General features: G+C 40.2%; 2 protein-coding genes across 6 annotated transcripts in view; both read right to left on the minus strand.

Moving 5' to 3' along the window:
- Positions 1-21,422, minus strand: part of LOC109179092 (cleft lip and palate transmembrane protein 1 homolog) — a 68,911-nt gene that overhangs the window by 7,599 nt on the left and 39,890 nt on the right. The gene's annotated exons all lie outside the window — the stretch shown is intronic.
- Positions 16,212-20,378, minus strand: LOC109179090 (putative disease resistance protein RGA3). Of its 3 annotated transcripts, none has more exons than XR_002053830.1 (2): positions 17,373-20,378; positions 16,212-16,571 (listed from the first exon to the last, which is right to left on the minus strand). XR_002053830.1 is itself a non-coding variant. In XM_019328652.1 (1 exon), the coding sequence occupies exon 1, from the start codon at positions 20,314-20,316 to the stop codon at positions 17,539-17,541; it is 2,778 nt and encodes a 925-aa protein (XP_019184197.1). In that variant the 5' UTR covers positions 20,317-20,378; the 3' UTR covers positions 17,184-17,538. The 3 variants fall into 3 exon arrangements, 1 of the variants encoding a protein (XP_019184197.1); XR_002053829.1 differs by having other exon boundaries at positions 16,212-16,579; XM_019328652.1 differs by lacking the exon at positions 16,212-16,571 and having other exon boundaries at positions 17,184-20,378.

Genomic DNA, 21,422 nt, shown 5'->3' on the forward strand with positions numbered 1-21,422 from the left:
GGCTAACAGAGCCAAGTTAAAATCTTTAGCCATGCGGAGACCCAGGCCCCCTATGTCACGGGGGGGGGGGGGGTGCAAACTTCCTTCCAGTTGATCGGATGAATTTTTCTCTTTATGTCAGTTGAGCCCCAAAGAAAATCCCTGTACACTTTGTCAATATCGTTACACGTACCTGTTGGCAGGGCCATAGCTTGCATGGTATAAACCGGAACTGTGGCCAAGACGAACTGAACTAGGATTTTCCTACCTGCGAAACTTAAGAAACCCGCTTTCCAATTTGACAGTTTTTTACGCATATTTTCTAGAATATAAGAGAAATGATTTTTAGTAACTCTCTTCTGAAGGATGGGAATACCCAAGTACTTACCCAAATTCTCCGTTACCGGGATGTTAGCTGTGGATCCCACCAGACGCTTGATCCTGTTGGGGGTGTTAGGAGAACAGTAGATAAGGGATTTAGATAAATTAATATGCAAATCTGATTGTCGAGAGAAGGTATTCCGATCTCTAAAGTCATCGGATCAAAATAAAGAGAGCACTCAAGCTATGCATATGACCCATTTTGTACTAGCAACTCATATTTCAAAATGGTATTAAAGCCATGCAATTCAAGTTATGTAATGGTATTAGAGCCGCACAATTAAAACTATGCAATGGTAATAGAGCCATGCAATTTTATTTATGTCATAGCTCTAAATTTGAATAAAAAAATTTTCTAACTTTTGAAACAATAAAATAGCTAAGCATTGTTACCTGCAAGGAGTTGCAAATTTAACATTCTCTAATAAGGAAAATACATTTGTCTTCTTGAGGAAAGTTTAAAAATTCAGTCTCTTTCACAAATAATCACTCACTCCCTTATTTCTTAAAGAGCTTTTCAAAAAAATGACACTTGTAATTTTATGGATTCTTTGATCTAGTTGTTCCAAACTTTGTGCAGGTCTCCAACTATAAAAACTCTCAAGGAAGGAGCTCAGACCACTTGATTCTAGAGGGCAAACTAAATCCTTCAATGAAAGTAATAAGTTTTTTTTTTTTTTTTTTTTTTTGGGTGTACAGATAAGTTTTTCTTTACAAATCTTGTTTGAAATCATTCCCGAGGAATCTCAAGTTTGGATTATGCGGGCCATTTACTATCATACAAGTGTTCTCATTCAACACTATTGAGGTAATTCACCCACTCAAGGGATCATTGATGTAGCAAAGTAATGATAGGGAGTGTGATGGTGTACAATGTCGTTCGTTTGAGGATGGGCGCCGTGGCATATACTTGTGCAATTACTAACTTCTAAACAGTAAAGCTTTGAATCCATAAGAATCCAAGCACACTCATAAATATGGATAGACAAATCAACACTAATTAACACACTTGAAATATGAAATAAACACAATAAGAAAAGATAGGGCTTAGGTTAGGAAATATCACTTTCTAGATGCTATAATAATCTATGAGATTGGGGAAAACAAACAATCAAGAGATCAAGAGGGCATGCACGAAGGAATCCCGACCACCACTTTCATAGTCAATGTAACAAAGATTAGAACAAGGGATTGCCACACTTTCGTGATGCATCAACCCCAAGCTCATCAAGCTCACAAAGCATCAAGGCCCCCCCAAATCTTTCTCCTACTTTCGTAAAGAGAGAGAGAGAAATTGGGTTGCTCAAGGAGCGGTTTGAGTTCTTCACACAACTTTCGTTGTGGTAAGGAACTCTCCAAATACATGCTAATGAATGTTGTATACCCAGCATTAACAAGATTCAATCACAATCCTTCACAAACATATGAACCCTAGATTGTGGTTCTACCCCTTATACAATAATCACATATATAGCATTAAGATATACAATAAATCCTTAATCTAAACCCATAAACTAACTACTCATGATTTACTAGCATAAAGAACACAAAAACACAAGTGTAAAACATAAACATTGCAAAATAAAGGCTTATTTTGTGTTGATATCTTATTTATGTGTTTGTCTCATTTTGTTTAGTCATTGTTGCTACCAACATGTCATGAATTGCTTATTTTCTTGTTGAATTCAATTAGAAGTGTCAAACGGACAGGTTAGTCTAAAGTCCAATAAAGGCGCAAACCATTTGGGCCAGCCCAGCCTAGTCCCTTTGCTATAATGGGTGGATTAGAATTTAGAACTACCATGTTTTATACTACATATAGAGCCGGACTTTAGGTTTTGGCCCATAGACCTTGGCCCATACATTTTTTAAAAGATATCATATGCATATATACTCTAAATTAAAGTACTAATGGCCCATGAGATTATCACATTAGAAACTATGAAGTTGGTTTTATGCATATTAAATTGCTACGTATTTACTACTCCCTTCGTCTCATTTTATGTGTCGAGTTTGGTTAACGAGGCTTGACTGAAATTATTTACAATTTAATTTTTCGTAATATTAAGTTTAGAATTAGTGTGTAAATTTTATATATTTAGAAACTACATTAAGAGTACTATTAAACACACAAATTCAAATTTAAAATTTTTAATAAAATGCTATTAGAAATAAGCAACGAAGAAAGAGTTGGTTTGACCAATGAATAGTAAGTAGGACTCATAAAATGAGACAAATGGAGTATTTAGCTAGCTAATTACCTAACTAGCATACTAATTAGTAAAATATTTTTTTTTTTGAGAAATTAGTAAAATATTTTAAAATTTAAAATTTTATTTGTTTCAAATTGGAAAATAACTCTGACTACGTAATAGTTAGTAGTTGCAATATGTAAACTTATCGTTATTAATGTTATTATATGATTGATTATTGATTTCTTCATTTTCTTGTAATAATTCTTAAGTTAAATAGTTGAAAATAAATATGTAAACATGTAAAACTAATTTAGAAAGAAACATAACTTAAATGTGTCGATATATAATTTTAAATATTTTTTATTTTTTATTTTTTGAGCCATGGACTAAGTCGAACTTTAACTTTTATTTTTTGGGTTGGGCCAAGCGTGGTCTGGAATTTAATAAGATTGGGCCAGCCCAGCTCAAGCCTACCTGTTTTTCTTTTTATATCATAATGGAGGGGGAGGCCCGAATAAGAACAATATTACAGGCTGTTGACTGTTGTATGAACATCCCGCCAAAGGGGGATACCAGATATATCATCCTCTAAGAGACCTCTTACTTTGACCGGTGGCTCAGGGAACCCGTGAAAACCAGCTGGGTAGTCGTAAGCCAGGGACGCTAAGCTATCTGCAACTTTGTTTTGTTCTCGAAGTACTGCGTTCAACTGCCAAACTTCCAGTCTACGGAGTTCCTTCTTGCAAGCTTCCAAGATGTTGTGAGCTGTGGTGCATGGGGGCTTTGCGTTCATTATGTAAGAAACCACCTCCTCCGAGTCAGACTCAAAGATAGCTTTAGTAAATCCCTTAATTATGGTAAGTTGTATACCCTTAAGAAGTGCCCAGGCTTCAGCTTCGAAGGGCGAACAATTACCAATTGAAAACGTGAATCCATAGCACCAATCTCCTGTGTGGTTTCTGATAGCACCGCCGCAGCTTGCTCTGTTATTAGTTGAAGATGAGCCGTCCACGTTTACTTTCACAAAATCCTCTGGCGGTTTAGACCAGCATAATAGCCCCCAATTAGGTATATTAGACGAGACCAAAAGGCTTTTAGTTCTTGCGAATGCATTAGAGAATTCTTCAACTTGCGCTCTTATCCAAGCCACTTTGAATTCTAATGGTTTGGATGATCCTTCAAAAACCAGTTCGTTCCTCCATTTCCATACCCACCAGATTGTCGTGGCGAATAGGGAGCTCATTCTGTACGGTGTGCGGCCACTACCAACTTCCGATATACCACTCTCTAGCCAGATCGAGAAAGGGCAGTTTACCCTTCTATCGTGATGCGTCGCCATCACCCCTCGCCAAACTTCATCTGCAGTTGGGCATAGGCGCAGGACATGTTCAGTATCTTCCACCATATCGACACACAGTGGACATTTGTCGCTCTCCGAAATCCCCCGTTTAAATCTGTTACCATTCGTCATAATTTTATCATGATGGACTATCCATAAGAACGTACATATGCGATTAGGCACCTTCAACCTCCAAATATTGTTCCACTTGGCAGCTTCCACCGGCTCAGATGCTCCGGTAGCTAGATTGTACGCCGAAGATACAGAGAACCCTCCCGACTTCTCACCTCTCTATCCAACAAAGTCTATCATATCCGGGTCACCACTGATTATGATCGTGGCAAGTCTATTCATAATTTCAAATGGGAGTTTCTGGTCAAGTTGATTCCAGAGCCAACCGTGGTCAGAATCCCAATAGCTCGCGACTATTCTAACCCGATCTTCCTCATCTATTGAGTTTAGTGCAGAATCAATGAGAGGATTAGCGTCCAGCCAGGGGTCAAGCCAGAGAAAAGTGTGCTCTCCATTTTTTACATGCATCCTAACTCCTTTTCGTAGGATAGGGACAGTTTTAAGCATTCCCCTCCATGCATTTGACATGTTATTTTTGGGTTTCCAGGAGGAGCAGTCTGCAGTATTGATTTTATACTTAGCTTTGAACAACTGAGACCAGAGTGTGTCCTCTCCTTGTAGCATCCTCCATCCAAGTTTTGCTAAGAATGCTTGGTTCATTGCATCCAATTTCTTGATTCCCAATCCGCCATGAGCCTTCTCCTTGGTGACCAAATCCCATCTCACGAGATGGCATTTTCTCTCCCCTTCTTTGCTACCCCACAGGAAGTCTCGGATGAGCCTCTCAATATTGTCTAAGACACCAGCCGGAATCAAAGTTGTCTGCATTGTGTAATACGGGATGGAAGAGAGTACTGACTGTGCTAGTACATGTCTTTCAGCAAGAGAGAGTGATTGGGACTTCCATCCGGCAAGCCGGGATTGGATTCTGCTAATGATTCCAGCGAAAGATTCAGACTTCAGCCTGCCATGGATCGATGGGATGCCTAAGTACATCCCCATATCCGCAACACTTACAATCCCGATCTTCTCCGCGATCCTTTGTCGCAAGGAGTCTTCGGTGTTTTTTGAGAAGCACAGCGAAGACTTGCTGAGGCTTAATCTTTGACCAGAACTGGCGCAGAAACGATCCAGGAAGCTTTTCATTTCCACCGCTTGCTCCACTGTTGCTTCATCGAAGAGTACCAAGTCGTCTGCAAAAAATAAATGGGAGACATGAGGGGCATTTCTAGCGATCTTAATACCTTTCCATCGCCCAGCTGTAATGGCATCGTTAATTATATGGCTTAATCTTTCTATGCATGAAACAAAAAGGAGGGGAGAAATAGAGTCTCCCTGTCGTATTCCCCTTCCGGGAGTAAACCATTCTGTTTTATGTCCATTCCACAGCACTGCCAGGCGTGAGGAGGTGACATAATTCATGATATTTCTTTTCCAGTTCCGGTTCATGCCAATCATCTGTAGTGTGTCTTCGATAAAACCCCAAGATAACCTATCATATGCTTTCTCCAAGTCTACTTTCATGACCATCCAACCGGCTTTGCCTTTTTTGTTCTTCATGGAATTAAGGACTTCCTGGTAGGTGAGAATGTTGTCCACTATCTGTCTACCTGGAACGAAGCTTGTTTGATGCGTCCCTATGAGTTTCCTTGAGATGCTCTTAAGTCTCAAAGACATAATTTTTGTTAATAGCTTATATGAAACATTACAGAGACCTATAGGTCTCAAGAGTCTCACGCTATCCGGGTTCGGTACTTTTGGTATGAGAGATATCAATGTGTCATTATAACCGGGTGGGAGCTCTCCACTTTCGAAGAATGATTTGGTAAATTTTGTTAAGGAGTCCCCCACGACTTCCCACGATTTTTGATAAAAACCAGCTGTAAAGACATCCGGTCCAGGGGCCTTGCTTGGTGACATTTCAAAGAGAGCTTGCTTTACTTCCTCGCTGATTATAGGGAGATATACCTGTGTCCAATCTGAGTCATTAAGTACAGGAAAGTTGTTAGTCAAGATGGAAGGAGGAGAAGACAAAGGTTCGGCCGAAAAGAGGGCCACGAAATAATTCCGAACATGATCTCTGGCATGAATTTCTGACGTTAATGGATGACCCTGTTCGTCTTTATGGGATGTGATTGTGGAACGGCTTCCTCTAATCGAAGTGTCCGCGTGATAATATCTTGTGTTGAGGTCGCCGGAGGTGATCCAATTCTCCCTAGATCGTTGGAACCAAATTAGCTCCTCTTGGTAGAGGGTCTCTTCGAGCTCCATTCTCAATTTTCTTTCAAGTTTCAACAGTTCCAGGCTGACACTGCCTGTTAGTCTTCTTTGAACACCCTCAAGTCTTGCTAGGATGCGTTTTTTCCTATGGAAAATATTACCAAATGTGTTGACATTCCAGTGGACGAGTGCTTTCTCCAACGCTGATGTATTAGCCTCCAAACTCAGCTCCTTATTCCATACCGAGTTCACAAGCGATTTAAAACTAGCATGGGTTGTCCAAGCCAAATTAAATCTAAAGTTTTTTGTCCTTTCGGCAGGATGTGACAAGCATGTGTTAATGAGAAGGGGGGAATGGTCTGACCCAACTATAGGAAGGTGCTTTACCACTGTGTTTGGAAATCCGATCTTCCACGCAGTATTGCCTAAAGCACGGTCGAGTCTGGCTCCCCTGAAGGATTCCATATTGAGTCCCCTTATCCAAGTGAAGCTGGATCCTTCAAAACCCAAATCTACAAGGCCTTGATTGAAAATCCACTGGTTGAAAGCTACACACCTCAGAGAAGAGAAACTCTCCTTATTACTGACTTCATCTTGACTAGTTACTGAATTGAAGTCTCCTGCTATTAACCATGGAGAGTGATGATCAACGTTGGTACTATTTAAATCACCAAATAAGTGTTGTCTGAGGTGATGGTTCGGGCTGCCATACACTATAGATAATGTCCAAGGCTCGGCCACACCATCGTCAATCTGCAAAGAAACAAATTGTGGGTGAGTGAACATGATATCAATTTTTAAGCTATCCTTCCACATGATCCAAATTCCCCCAGAGAAACCCACAGCCTCTACCCTGACCCATTCCTCAAAACCAAAGCTCGAGCAGATTATATTTGCTTGTCTCCCCGAGACCTTGGGTTCGAGCAAACAAGCAATAACCGGTTTATACAAACGAAGATATTGACTAAGGGTACGCCTAAACACCTTAGAGGCAGCCCCTTGACAAAGGCGTTGTTGGCCAGAGGACGAAGGACCACTGTGGTCAGCATTATGCGCAAAGTCAGTCATAGACACGTCAGAAGGTTCTGTTTGTGTGGGCACAATAAGTGGATCGTCGAGGGGGGGGGGGGGGGGTTCTCTTTGAATGAATTCTCAAAGTCAGCCAGGTTTGGTGAGTCTGGTTGGTGATCCGAGTGAAAAACCACCGTAGTTAGGATATCTTTTCCTTTATTAGAGCCCCTAACCACCGTGTGTTCGGACTCAGCTGCTGCCCGATTCGACATCGTTCTTCTTGCCTCTTGAGTTCTGCTAGTGTCCTGAGCATCAATTTGGAGGGGCCCAGGACTGTCATGTTGACCTCTTGGTTGCGGTCGTAAAAACGCTCTCCTCTGCGTATCTTGGCAACGAGTGTCCTGGACGTTGGTTCGAATGTTCCTAAGTGGTCCACTTTGTTGGTTCGCTACTGTCACTTCTGGCCCTGGGACAGTAACTTGTGCTCTGGATTGGTACGGAAATGTCGTCCTACTCTGGTTGCCTTGCTGTTGAACATTGCGGTGGTTGGTTTTCCTCCGTGAGGGTGGTGAGTTAAGTTGCTAGGTAGCTGCGAAGACAGGTTGTAAGGTTGGGCCTTGTTGCTGTCTCAAGCCAGCCTCTTCTAGGCCATCAAGTGATGCAAATCTTGACTGTGTGGCTATACCTTCAAAAGGGCCGTTTTCACCAGATGGTGGTATCTGCTGCCTGTCTTTAGCTTGATTTACACCCGGTTGGTTGTTGTATCTTCCATTGGAACGCCTATCCCTTCGTGTCACAAGCATCCACTCCCCATATTTCTGGACTGGCTTTGGGTCGTGGATGGCTACCTCTGCAACAGATGATGTTCCCTCGCCGCTTCCCATGTTGCTATTATCTACTGCATCTTTCCCACAGGAGTCCAGGCGATGCCCATAGATACCGCACTTGAAGCACACCTGGTGTATTCCTTCATATTCAATAGGCCAATCTGCCTCGTGTAGAACAAATTTGGACACCAGAGGCTTTGTTATGTCTAACTCGACACACACCCTGGCAAACTTACCTTTAGATGCAAGGCTTGTCGTGGTATCAATTTTGACAGGTTTGCCAATCAACTTTCCTATCTTCTTGAGGAATTCATCATCGAAGTACTCGATCGGGATGTCCGGAAAGCGAACCCACGCGAGGATTTTTTCTGTTTTCCTGTTTCTTGTATCAAAGTTCGGTTCCCATTCTTGGACAGTTACATAGTGGTCAAGAACCATCCAAGGACCGCCATACTTCGCAGCTTCGTAATCTCTAAGGGATTCGAATTTTGCTATATAGTAGTCGTTGTTAAGCGCTATCAGATCGAATACCGACTCTGGTTTCCACATTTTTATCAATCTTTGCTGGAGGTAGGAATAACTCACCGATCTCCCCAAGACTCGAAGAATAAGCGACCGACGCCAAGGTCGACGAAGCCTCTCCTTTTCTTCTTTCGTAACTCTGATGACCGGGAAATCCCGAATAGTTCCATCATCCTCCATGCCTTCATCGTTCGATACCTCTTCGGGTTGACTAGCCGGTTCTCTTGAACGATTATGCCTGAACTGACTCCATGCATGGCTGGGAGTAGCGTCCGGAGTTTTCCATTGAGCCGAATCTGGTGTCATCGCCCCACTTGCCACCGGGGTGTCCTGAGCTTCTGAACCAAGAGGCGGTGAAATCACTGCATCGAGTTCCACCCGACCCCTCTTGGCCTTTCTGGTGTTTTGTTCTTGCAAATCTTGAATCTCCGGTGACCGATGGGTCGCCGGAGAGGGATGGACCTCGGGAAGACTAGCCGCTTCTGTTTCCATAGGCGACTCTTGACTTTCTTGGAGAATCCGTCTCACATCTTATATACTAAACCCACTAATTTGATTTTCGTTTTTTCTTCTTCAAGCCTACCTGTTTGACACCTCTAATTTCTTTGTACTAGTGCTTACGACAAATTATACCATGGATCAAGGTCTACCTTGCATTGTAGACCATTGTCCAAAAATAACCTTCAAATTATGTATCTATAGTTGACACATTCTGTACCTCAGTTATAGTTTTTGTACCTGTAGTTATCATATTATATGTCAGCAATTATCAAGTTAGATTATATAGAGTTAATTCCAACAATGGTCCTATGATTATATTGATTTTTCACAATTAGTCTCTGACTTTTAATTTGGACAAATTAGACACTTGAGTTTCGAATTCTTTCCAATATTAGCCCTTCCGTTAGATAAAAGTTAAGTGGATGTTAAATTTGGGGGTAAAGTAGTCATTTTAATTCTTAGTGTATAATTTCCCACTGTATACGCGAAAACTCAGTCGAAGCCCTAGAACTGGTTCGTTCTCCTGGTCTTAGCCATCGTTTGTTGACGCCGGAGCTGTAGCTTCTCCTCACTACCGGAGCTGTTTACCTGGGCCGTCCCCAATTGCCTCTTCTGCTTCTCCGGCTACGAACTTCTCCGTCTTGAACGCCACCGAGGTGGAGCGAGACCGTGTGCTTGAGAACGGCGTCGTTAAACGGGGGTTCAGTTGATTTGGCTCCGCCGCTTACAAATTCGTGATCATGGCGGCTTACCGAGGCGGTTACAACACCTTCCCGGATTGGGGGTGTGGCCGTGAATTGCATGTTCCTGGTTCCCGTCGGCGGTGGTGACTCCGGGGGCAAGCTCCTAATTCACGCCGCCACCAACGGCGCTGGCGACACCCACCTCAACGTAATCAACACATTCAATGCCCTGACCGAGACGTCGCAGGATTTCGCAACTTTCACTTCTGTGTTCTCGTCTAAGCCCAACTACGACTACCTCTACTTCGGTTCATCTCTGTACGGCAATTTGAGCCCTCAGAGGGTACGTGTAACAGCCAAAAATTTCATTTTATAAATTCGGTATTAAGAAATTTCAAAACAGCCTTTTTCACTCCATTAAAAATTTTTACGACCAATCGGTGCTTGAATAAAATATTTTCGTCACATTTTAAATTAATTCGACACCAAAATTTATTCTATTTCGAAAATTCCTAAATTTCGGGTACTTCGCGTACCAAGATTTTAATCGAAAAATTTATCTGAGTGAGACCGGGAGTAGTCGAAAAGATTTTTAAACAAGGTTCATCTAAATAGCTTTTTGAGAAAATTCATTTTTAACCCCAAAGTATTTAAAATAGCATTTCTAGCCTATGGTTCATGTTGCATGGTGGACCACTAGACATCCAAAATCCCTCTCCTGATTCATCTTCTAGCTTATGAAATTACTCCTTTGCCCTCAACCAATCATTGATGATCAACCTAGGGTTTTGAAACATATATAAACTCCATTATTCCATCTTGATTCCCTGATATCTTTCTTTGCCTCTCCATACATTTTGTCTGCCAAGAAAAGAGGAGAAAACAACATCACAGTAAGCTTATCTCCTTCTTCAATCCAAGTCTTCATTTCTCTTCTAGTTTCTTTTAATCTTTGAGACTCTAGGCTAAGGTTGTATGGTGTATGGGAAGTATAGGTGGTGAAGGAGACCCAAGCTAGATAGAGAGGAAGAAGAGATTCAAGCTAGAAGAAAGTCTACAAGAGGTATAACCCCATGGATTCCTCTTTAAAATTTGGCTCTGTGAAGCCTTAGCTTTGAGTAGAAATGAGTAAAAATTATGAGATTTTGTTGTGTTTATGCTTAGAAGTGGTTTAGCATTTGTTTGTGAGTTGTTGAGATTGTTTTGGACTTATTTGGATTGTTTTTGGCAGATGAAAAACCTTCTGGTGCACAACACAGTGTGCACCAGATCAGAGTCACGGCCCTAGTCGCGGTCCATCAGGAGGGCCGCCGGTGTAACACCCCGTGTTACGGCCTCTAAACTAAACTAATTACTTAATTACTTACCCTTAAAAGGGGATTTAATTCTCTTAATTAATTAAGAAGGGTCCACCATAAGCCATGGACCCTTATCCCTAAACCAAACCCTTAGTCCTATGAGAAATAGAATTAGTAAAACCATATCATTCAGACCCTAATTAGGACTCTTAGATGTATATAAGGACATAGGAGGCACCTAGAACTCACACCACAATAGCTTTCACCACACAAGAATTCCCAAGAATTCCCATAGGAGAAATCAAGAAGAGGAGATCTTAGAGAAAGACGCTTTATAGCCAAGGAATCTAATTAAGGCTAAGAGGTAACCCATGTCTCAACAAAACCTATTTTCCTTGCTATAATCTTCTTCTTTGGCTCCTTATTCTATGTTTGTGTCTTGATAAATCTTTTATGATGATTATGATATGATCTTGATGTTGATGAGATGATCTTATGTGTTGATCTTGATAATCTTGATGATTATAAGAGGATCTTGATAATTGTGTGTTGATTCTTGATAAGTCTTGATGTTCTTGATTCTAGAGATAAAAGTATGATTTTGTGATTTAAATATGATTAGAGCCCTAGGATTGAATCGTGAAATTCGCATTGTGATATTCTTGATATATTTGGGTGGGAATTCGCATGTTCGGGTGTTGATTATGTTTAGAAGTCATGTTAGGATATATTCAATGTGATTCTTGGTTTTGATCCATTATTTGACTACGTGGTGTCGTCTTTTGCGTTTAAAAGTGTCTAAAAATGGTTTCGGGTTCCACAAAAGATCCCGGGACCAAAGTATTGAAAAAGAGTCAGTGGGCGGTAGGGGAACCCGCCACCTACCCGCTGCCCCTATTGGGCGTCGCCGGCAGCGGGCAACTGGCGGGTGGTCCTCCACCCGCTGGAAAATCCCAATGTGGGATGGTGGTTTCCCCGACCCTCGTGGTGTCCCAACGGACTCTGTTTATCGTGCCTGAGTCTAGTTTGATGTTTCGGGTACCATTCGTAGGATAAAAGAGTCTTGTGTATTGCATGCTAGTTGAATTGGTATCCCGTTGGCCTAGGTGAAAGATGTATGAACCCCTTAGGATTATTCCTAGTATGTGGATGACCACGCATAGGTTTGTTTATACGTTTTCTCCCCTTCCCCAATGTGTTAATGTGGGTTGCATGTGCTTGCTATGTGTTATGTGTGCATGATACCCCAATTTGGTTGCGATCAAATTGGCTATACGGGCAGTTGGATGGGTTGAGAACCATACCAACTGTTAACCAGGCCAGTTGCGATCGGTCAGGTATATAAATATTATATAGGGCTGTGGTCCACTGTTTGGTTGTGATCAAACGTTTTACATGAGCTGCGGTTCATAATCTGGTTGATATCAGAAATACACTTTTGGGCTGCGGTCCACTGTTTGGTTGCGATCAAACATTATGATGAGCTGCGGTTCATCGGTCGGTTGCGATCGACCCCTTCGTGTTGCGATACGAGGCAGGGTGCTGCGGGGCCGTGTCAGAGCTATATGCGCTGACCCTCATGTATGGGCGTGCGATTGGTCCTGTGGCGCCACCAAAGTGTGCTTATGTGTTGAGATAATGATTGAATGATAATATGAATGATGTGAAATAATCTTGTGACCTTAGGATATATGCTAGCATCTTTATATGCATGATTATAACTGTTGAATGTGCTTGTCCCTACTTGTTGAGTCTATTCTCGGTTTTTAAAGCTAGAGTCTCCTAAGTATATATCTTCTGGCTTCAAAATGGTTTTCCTATATATATATATATATATACCTATATTGTATTTTAACGCGTTGGAGTGGGTTACTAGCATTATTCGCTGAACTGATATATTTGGCTTTCAGGAACAGATGAGTAGCTCCGGAGCGCGCTAGAGGACCAAGGCTTAGATAGTTAGTTTTCCTTTCGGCCTGCGTGCCATGATGATGTATTGACATTGCTTTAAGGATATTTAGTTAGTATAGCCTGTGCATCTGAGTTCTCCAGCTCAGATGTGGCATAGCACCCCAAACTCTTATGTTTAGTAATGCTCTATTTCGATATTAATAATAGTATTATCTTTATTATATAAGTTTTAAAAGTTTCAAAAATCTGGGGTGTTACAACCGGCTAGAGCCGTGGTGGCACGGGACTAGGGCACGGCCCTAGAGGATGGCCACCGCCTAGTCCCGGTGGAGTGACGGGATATAAGGGGCGGATCATGAGGAGTCCCGCCCCAGGTCCCTGACTTTGATTCTGAGGAGAATCTGTGCAGTGGCCAGGCCCTTGTGGCTCAGCTACGTGTCGTTTCGGGCCGAGTGTTACGGGCCCTTGTGGCTCGGCTCTTTGGGACCATCTTGACGCACATTTTGGCTTGATTTCGTTGAATTTGGATTAAAAATGAGTATGTTATGAAGGTTTTAGTGGAGATTTACTACACAGAGTATATGTTTGCTAGTTCACTGTGTTTGAAGAATTATTTGACTAAGTGATCTGATGATGTTTTTATTAAGTAAAGAAGCATGATCATTTGATAATATGTTTTATTATGAAAGCATGACTAGATTGTGATATTTGATCAAGGTGAAATGAAGCACATTTTGTTTATAGAATGAATAGAATTTGCTAAGTTGCAAACCGAGCATGATGTTATATTCTTGAGTACTTCATGGTATTTTGTACATGATTTAGAAGCATGTTATAGAGCATTTTGGACATTTCACATATGTCATATTTCAAAAATGCATAAGGGCCAACGTGAGCCCGAGTATTATTTTCGAAAACCATGAGCATGTTTATAGCATTCTTCGATGCATTGAGAAGTTGTAAAGTTGTTGCATACATAAGATTGATGCATGAGAGATATATTATGTATTATCCATATTGGTGAGGTTTTGGAGGATACCATTTAGACTATGTCCTCTCGGGAGATATTTATGGACATTGCGGTCCCAAAGTATGTAACGCGGCGTATTCCCACGTTACGAGGTTGGAAACTGTCCGCCAGGCTTGGAATCCTGGTAGGGGCTGTGCACACTGAAAGTTCGATACCTAATTCCACAGCGCGCGAACCACGAGATTGGTTCCGTAGACGGTAGAAGATATCGGGTCGGACTTACGCCGTTCCGGATGGGGGTCACTTACGCTACGGTGAAACCCTGAGCCATCTACGAGCGAAAAGAGAAAGAAAGTGAGTAGATACTCAAGAGAAAGAAAGCGAGTCTAGATAGACTCAAGAGAAAGAATGTGAGTAGATACTCAAGAGAAAGAAAACGAGTCTAGATAGACTCAAGAAAAAGAAAGTGAGTAGAAACTCACTAGACCTCCACAGAAAGTACTCTATTTTTACAACGAGTGTACATGTGTATATATATATAAGTATGAGTATATTATTGCACGAGATTGCATATGAGTATGATTATAGTATTGCACGAGATTGCATATGAGTATGATTATAGCATTGCACGAGATTGCATATGAGTATGATTATAGTATTGCACAAGATTGCATATGAGTATGATTATAGCATTGCACGAGATTGCATATGAGTATGAATGTAGTATTGCACAAGATTGCATATGAGTATGACTGTAGTATTGCACGAGATTGCATATGAGTATGAGTATAGTATTGCACGAGATTGCATGTGACTATGGTATTGCACAAGATTGCATTTGAGTAGAATATCGTATGTGATTGTATAATGAAAATGTTGATTTAAGATTGTACATCAAGCATGATCGTATAGTTATATTTGAAGTCTTGTATATCCAGTTTATGTGATGAGAATTTAAGAGCATGAGAATACATGTTGTATGGTTTATTAGCATGATACTACTTGTAAGCATGACTTGCTCATTAAGTTTATTGTGAAGTTTACATGTTGAAGTATCTAAGTTGTTATCTAAGTTGTTAAGTCTTATGTATCGAAGCATGTTTGTTGATATTATAGGTTGCAAGCATCTAGAAAGTTTATGATAGATCTAAAGATGTATATGAGATGAGTTCGTTGTATACAAGTGAAATCAAATGTTTTCAAAGTATATTCTATAGTACTTTACATGGTTGAGTGTGGTTATACTTAGCTTTGTGCTAACGGGTGTTTTCCTATCTGTCTATTTGTTGCTTGCAAAACCCCTTTCAGATGGGCCCAACAGTATGACGAGGTCGAGTTAGATTAGTCTCGTAAATAGAGATATCTAAACTCTAGTTTTATTGTTGATCTTTGTTATGGATGTAGACTTATTTTTTTGATATTATGGTTTCGAGGATGATGTAGACTATTGGGGTGATGTTTTTCCCCCTTATGTTTCGGTTTTTATGATGGATGCCAGACTTTTACTTTATTTATAGTTTTACCCCTTAGCCTGTGTAATCACCACGAAGTGGTGGTTGTGGCGGTGACACTCCCACTAATTATTTATTAGTTATTTCTGTTGCTTAGTGTTGTTAATGACTATTTAGAGTTTTAAGTAAGAGTTAGAAAAGTGGGGTGTTACAGTACGAGAATGGGTGGCGTACCACGCCCAATTGATGGGCAAGAAATCCCATTTTGTGTTCTACAACGCCGGCGTCGGACACCCTGCCGTGATGGAGGTGCTCTGGCTGTGGATGGAGAAGGGATACGTGACATTACAGGACGTGATGGAGCAAGAGAGGATCAATGGCTATTACCACAACTAATTCTTGATTTTGAACGACTACTTGCATATGTACAGATTCCGGGCGAAATTGATGTTCTTCTTTGATGGGGATGAGTTCATCTTCGTCCACATGAAGAACAGTCTCAAGTCAGTGCTCCATTCCCTCTCTGCCTAAACCCAATTCACCGTTGACCAAATGCCCATGTTGGAATTATACACTCAGCATTAAATTGACTACTTTACCCCCAAATTTAACATCCACTTAACCTTTATCTAACGGAAGGACTAACATTGGAAAGAATTCAAAAGTCAAGTATCTAATTTCTCCAAATTAAAAGTCGGGGACCAATTGTGGAAAATCAATATAGTCGGAGGACTATTGCTGGAATTAACTCGATTATATATCTATAGTTGACACATTTTGTACCTGCAATTGATAGTTTCTGTACCTATAGCTATCATATTATGTGTCAACAATTATCAAGTATTTATTTACATGTACATAAATTGTTTACTGTAGGTACAGAATGTGTTAACTGAAGGTATATAATTTTTGTATCAGGGTTCACAATACCATATGAACCCTGGTTCATGGTATAACAATTGAGTGCTTACTTTCTTGTTATTACATATTACGTGCCATAATCCCTAATCTCAAAAGGACGACATTACACTTGCACTCACCATACACCCCATGCTCACAACCAATCACCAACTTGACAAATTATATCATGGACCATGGTTTATGGTCCCCCCTTAGCCCAAGACTTTCTCCCCTCAAAATGGTGCATTAGAGATGCCCGGCTCCAATCACTGCATGAATGCAGACCCAATTCCTTAATGAATAGCAATCACCTGGTCACCTTTCAAAAAAAAAAAAAAAAAAAAAAAAAAGCAATCACCTGGTCAATTTTTAAATAACCACACATACAAACTTATATTTACCATGTAGGTCTACTTTCAAACATCCACATTACTAAATTGCATATCAAGTTACTAACACAACAAGAGACTTCAAATTTCGTGGGTTATGACTAAATAGCACAATAAGAAAGGCTTCTACTTAAAATAGTTTGTTATTTTATCAGCAAGCTAGTTAAGAATTACAACAAAGAAGAATGAACAATTAAAACCCAACTACAAAACAAAAATGAAAATTCAAACCAATATATTTGTTGCTCAAAAGGAATTAAAGAAAAAAAAAACAATCTAAAAGCATGCATAAAGATGAGTATAGAACAAATGCTTTTAGGGGCACAACTGAGAATAGAAAGGAGGTAAAACAAGAACACGCTTGTGAAGGAAGAAGGGATGAAAGAAGAAAAGGAAGTTATGATAAAAACTAAACTGATCCAATTTATTCCTTAATAGAGAGCAAATTTCCAAAGATGTGGTTCTGTTTGGGTTTAGTTTTGAAAAGCAGATAGTGCATATATGTTTGCCCTGATTTTACAAGCAACTTGGGGCTGATGGCATTAACTGTTTTTTCAATAGAGATTGTTTTGTACCATATTTATTCCATGTAAAATGAAAGAAAACAGATCTAATTTAATTGACCAAACTCCATTAGTAAGGTAGAAGAAATAGATACAGTCCCAAACTACAGACTATCAAAACTGGCCTTCACAAACTTGATTAAAATGAATGACTATGTACCTTCAATGACATTCTTTTGTGTGGATTGCACTTGAGGAGTTAATGAATCTTCACCGTGAAATCCGATTTCACAGCAGAAACCAAAGGTTCACCATACAAGCACCTCAAGTGTAATGCGTTTCAAAGCATTGCAGAGAGAGAGAAAGCGGTCTTATCAGATTATATCCTACGGAATAATATACACATTTGGGATGTGAGCAATGTCACGCCAGTGCGCCCCATTTCCCTTATCATATCGCCTTTGCAGTTCTGGGCACCCCTGCGTTATTGACAAGACTTTAAGATTTTCCATTCTCTGAATGCTTTGTGGAAGAGACACAAGTTTAGGACAGCCATCTATGTGCAGATACTGGAGACGAGTCAAGCTTGAAAGGCTTGTAGGCAGCATTTGAAGCTTATCAAGCCTGCTAATACTCAATACCTCCAAATGATTGAGGTTATGCAGTAAGTTTTCTGGCAGAGATATAAATGAAGGGCAGTTGCTTATTTCCAACTTGCAGAGATGAGGAAATAGCAGCAGCTCATGTCCTTCCTGCCTGGATAATTTTCTCAGCTTTGGAAGGTTATTCATTTTGAGTTTAGTCAATGATGGGAACCTCCTTATTCTCATCAAGCCAGGGAATTCATTGTCAACATACTCAATAGGAAGTCCTACTAAATTCAAAATTTTCAATAAAGGTAGCTCCCCAAGTAGTGGAAGATTGAAACAATTTTTGCAGTTCAATAGACTTATTTCGATGACATCTTTCATTATTGGACTGCTCATCCAAAATGGAAATGTTGTACCTCTGAAGCCATATATTCTAAAAGAATGAAGTTGGGAATGAGGAACAAGGTAATTAAGTATGTCATGATCATGATGAATATGTGCATTACTAGTATCGTTTTCAGAATCCCATGACAACCACAAGTGTCGAAGATCTTGTTTTCCTCTTAAATTGGCCTCTTTTGCATCCTCAAAGCTTTTCACTTTCTCCAGGTTTGTGATACGAAGAATACCTCCAAGATTCAAGTCTCGCAATTCACTAATCTCAAAACCTCTTTGTTTGCCGACAACAAACATGTTTAATGTTTTTAGGCAAGTTAACTGACCAATACTGGGGGGCATTTCAATTAGGGGACAACCTAACAAGCAAAGATGCCGGAGATTTTTAAGGCGAGAAATGCGCTTGGGTAAACTTTGAAGCACCCGGCAGAAATCCAGATTTAGAATTTGTAAATTCCATAGATCACATATCCTATCAGGTAACATTTGAATTCTGGTGTGCGAAAAACTTAAGTACCTTAGGTGATAAAGACTGCCAATTGCAGATGGTACTTTTGTGATTTTTTCCAATTGCCAACTTGCATCCAACACTCGAAGGCGACTGAATTTTGAAGGCTCCTTAAGTATTTGAGTTGTGATAATAAGTGGTAGTGATAGATAATGATCTCTGAGTAACATCTGCTGGCTAATCCGGCTGCCCTCCATCACAAAATGGGCAAGGTCATGAATGAGGTCGTGCATTTCAAAAGTAACCTCTCCAAAGTCATTCTTCTGCACATCCTGGAAAAAGGATCTCAGGTACAACTCATTCCACACCTCATTTCCAACCTCCTCAATTTCCAAACTTCCACGGGATGAAATGAATCCATTCGCTATCCAAAGATGAATCAGCTTTTCCTTCTTAATTGCAGTTCTCTTGCGAAATACAGAACAATATGCAAAACATCTTCTCAACTCAGAAGGAAGGTTATGATAACTCAATCTGAGGGCAGGCAAAATACAAGTCTCCCCTTGTGGCAAGTTCCAAATTTCACTTTCTTTTACTAATAACCATTCCTTCTCTTCTTTCTTAAAACGCATAAATCCTCCAAGAGCTTTTGCAGCTAGAGGTACACCCCCACATTTTGTCACAATTTCCCTACCAATTTCCTCTAGTCTAGCTCCTCCTTCTGTTTCTTTCTCAAATGCACGCTGTTTGAAAAGCGACCAACAATCTTCGTCTGACAAACCGGATAAACAATAAGTAGGTAGAGTCCCCACAATCATTGCAACCTTCTCAAGACGAGTAGTGATGATAATAGAAGACCCTGTTGCTCCATAAGCAAGAACATCTTTCAAGCTATCCCACTTATCTTGATCCCCATCCCATACATCATCCAACACAAGTAAGAATCTTTTTTTATTTAACAAGTCTTGAAGGCTTCTCTGTAGAGGATCTAGTCTCAATGCATCAGAACCATTCCTAGTGGCGGATTCTAAAATTTCCTTTATCAATCTCTTGACATCAAAGTCACTTGTAACACATACCCAAAGTCTTAGATCAAAGTGTCCAAACACCCTTTGGTCATTGAAAACCATTTGGGCAAGGGTAGTCTTTCCTAAACCCCCAATTCCTAATATGGGTAGGATTGAAACATCTTCACAACCACTTGTTTCATCAATCAATATCTCTATAATTCTCTCCTTATCTTGATCCCTTCCAAAGATACTCGTCTGCATCAAGATTGATCCAGTCTCACGCGTTTCATAAACTGGCATCCTATCACCTATTTCCCTCAAATGGAACTTAATCCGCTCCTCAGCTATGGCGTCCAGTTTTTGTATCACTGCTTCCATTCTTTTCCCAATCCTGTGACAAAACAAAATGTTCCCTACAGGATTACTTACCAGGCGTTTGATGAATGTTTGGTCTTTGTTTTGAAGCTTGGAGGCTTCAGTTGCGCAATCATCCAAGATATCATCCACTTCATAAGCAGCAGCATTGAGCTTTAGCAGCCAATTGCGCAGGACCTTATCTTTCAGTTGTTTCTCCTCTGCATCTTCCAGAACATCCTGAATGGTTGAGAGCAAGCTGGATAGCTTTTCCATTTCCTTTTGGAAGCCCAATAGCAATCCAAACTCTCTTCGGATCAGAGAATTGAGATTCTCCACAACTACTTGGGTTAGTGCTTCTGCCATAATCCACAAATCGCAAATAAGAATGCTGGCCTGGTAGAGAGAGAGAGAGAGAGAGAGAGAGCTTTAGCTACACTTACGGGGGGCTGATTTTCAAGTCAAAATGCTTTCGAAGTCTTCATCTCCGATCCCTCTTCCCCGCGTGTTCCCACTTTCAAAGCAAATCATTCTTCCAAAAGGTTGAATCACAAGAAGTCCCCTCAGGTAGCTCTCACATTGCCGCCCCTGGTGAAACTTAATCTTTGATCTTTATTTTAACTTTTCTTTCAGGACAAATCATGGTAGTGTGGATCACGGTAAAAAAAAGACGTTAAATTTTATAAGTTTAGAAATAATTTACATTATGAGATAGAATAATTTAGTTTATGTGTTAGAATAATCTACATTATGTGTTAAAATAATGTATTTTATATATTAGTGTTATAATAATATTATTATTATAATTGTTAAACCAAGAGTTAATTAGTTTGTTAATTAAATTAAGTAGTGGGTGGTGTGTATGCAGTATGTGGCTTAGTGTATGTGGAGTACATGGAGCATACATTCCTAATTTTTAGCTTTATTATTATTTCTCCTTTACTATAAAAAGGCTGTGTATCAATCCTTTTCAAATATCAATCAAGTGAATTCAATTCTCCCTCTCTCTCTCTTCTCAAATATATATTATATATATATATTATAGATATATTATATTATATTTAATATATATTATATTAAATATATTATATTTAATATATCTAACATTTGGTATCAGAGCCAGTCAACCTTTCAACCCCGAGGTATTTTTCATAGTGAATTATGGCCACAAATTTCAATATTGTATGGTCGGGTCCCAAATTGGACGAGAACCTCGATTACAATTATTGGCAAATTAGGATGTCCACACATTTGCAAGCTCAAAATCTTTGGAGCTTTGTTGATCCCGGTCTACCCGAAGGAGCTGATGCAGCCGCTATACGGCGAGATAAATTAGCCTTGGGTCAGATTCACCAAGGTGTTCATTATTCCATTTTTGGGCAATTAGCTCGTGCTCAAACAGCAAAACAAGCTTGGGACATCTTAAAGGTGTCACACAAAGGAGTTGATCGGGCGCAGAAGTCTAAGTTGCA

This window comes from Ipomoea nil, unplaced genomic scaffold, assembly GCF_001879475.1.
Source record: "Ipomoea nil cultivar Tokyo-kokei standard unplaced genomic scaffold, Asagao_1.1 scaffold0876, whole genome shotgun sequence".
NCBI lineage: Eukaryota > Viridiplantae > Streptophyta > Magnoliopsida > Solanales > Convolvulaceae > Ipomoea > Ipomoea nil.

Bases quoted from the DNA above. Each gene is read 5' to 3' on its own strand.
- LOC109179090 (XM_019328652.1), bottom strand. From the start codon at position 20,316: ATGGCAGAAGCACTAACCCAAGTAGTTGTGGAGAATCTCAATTCTCTG.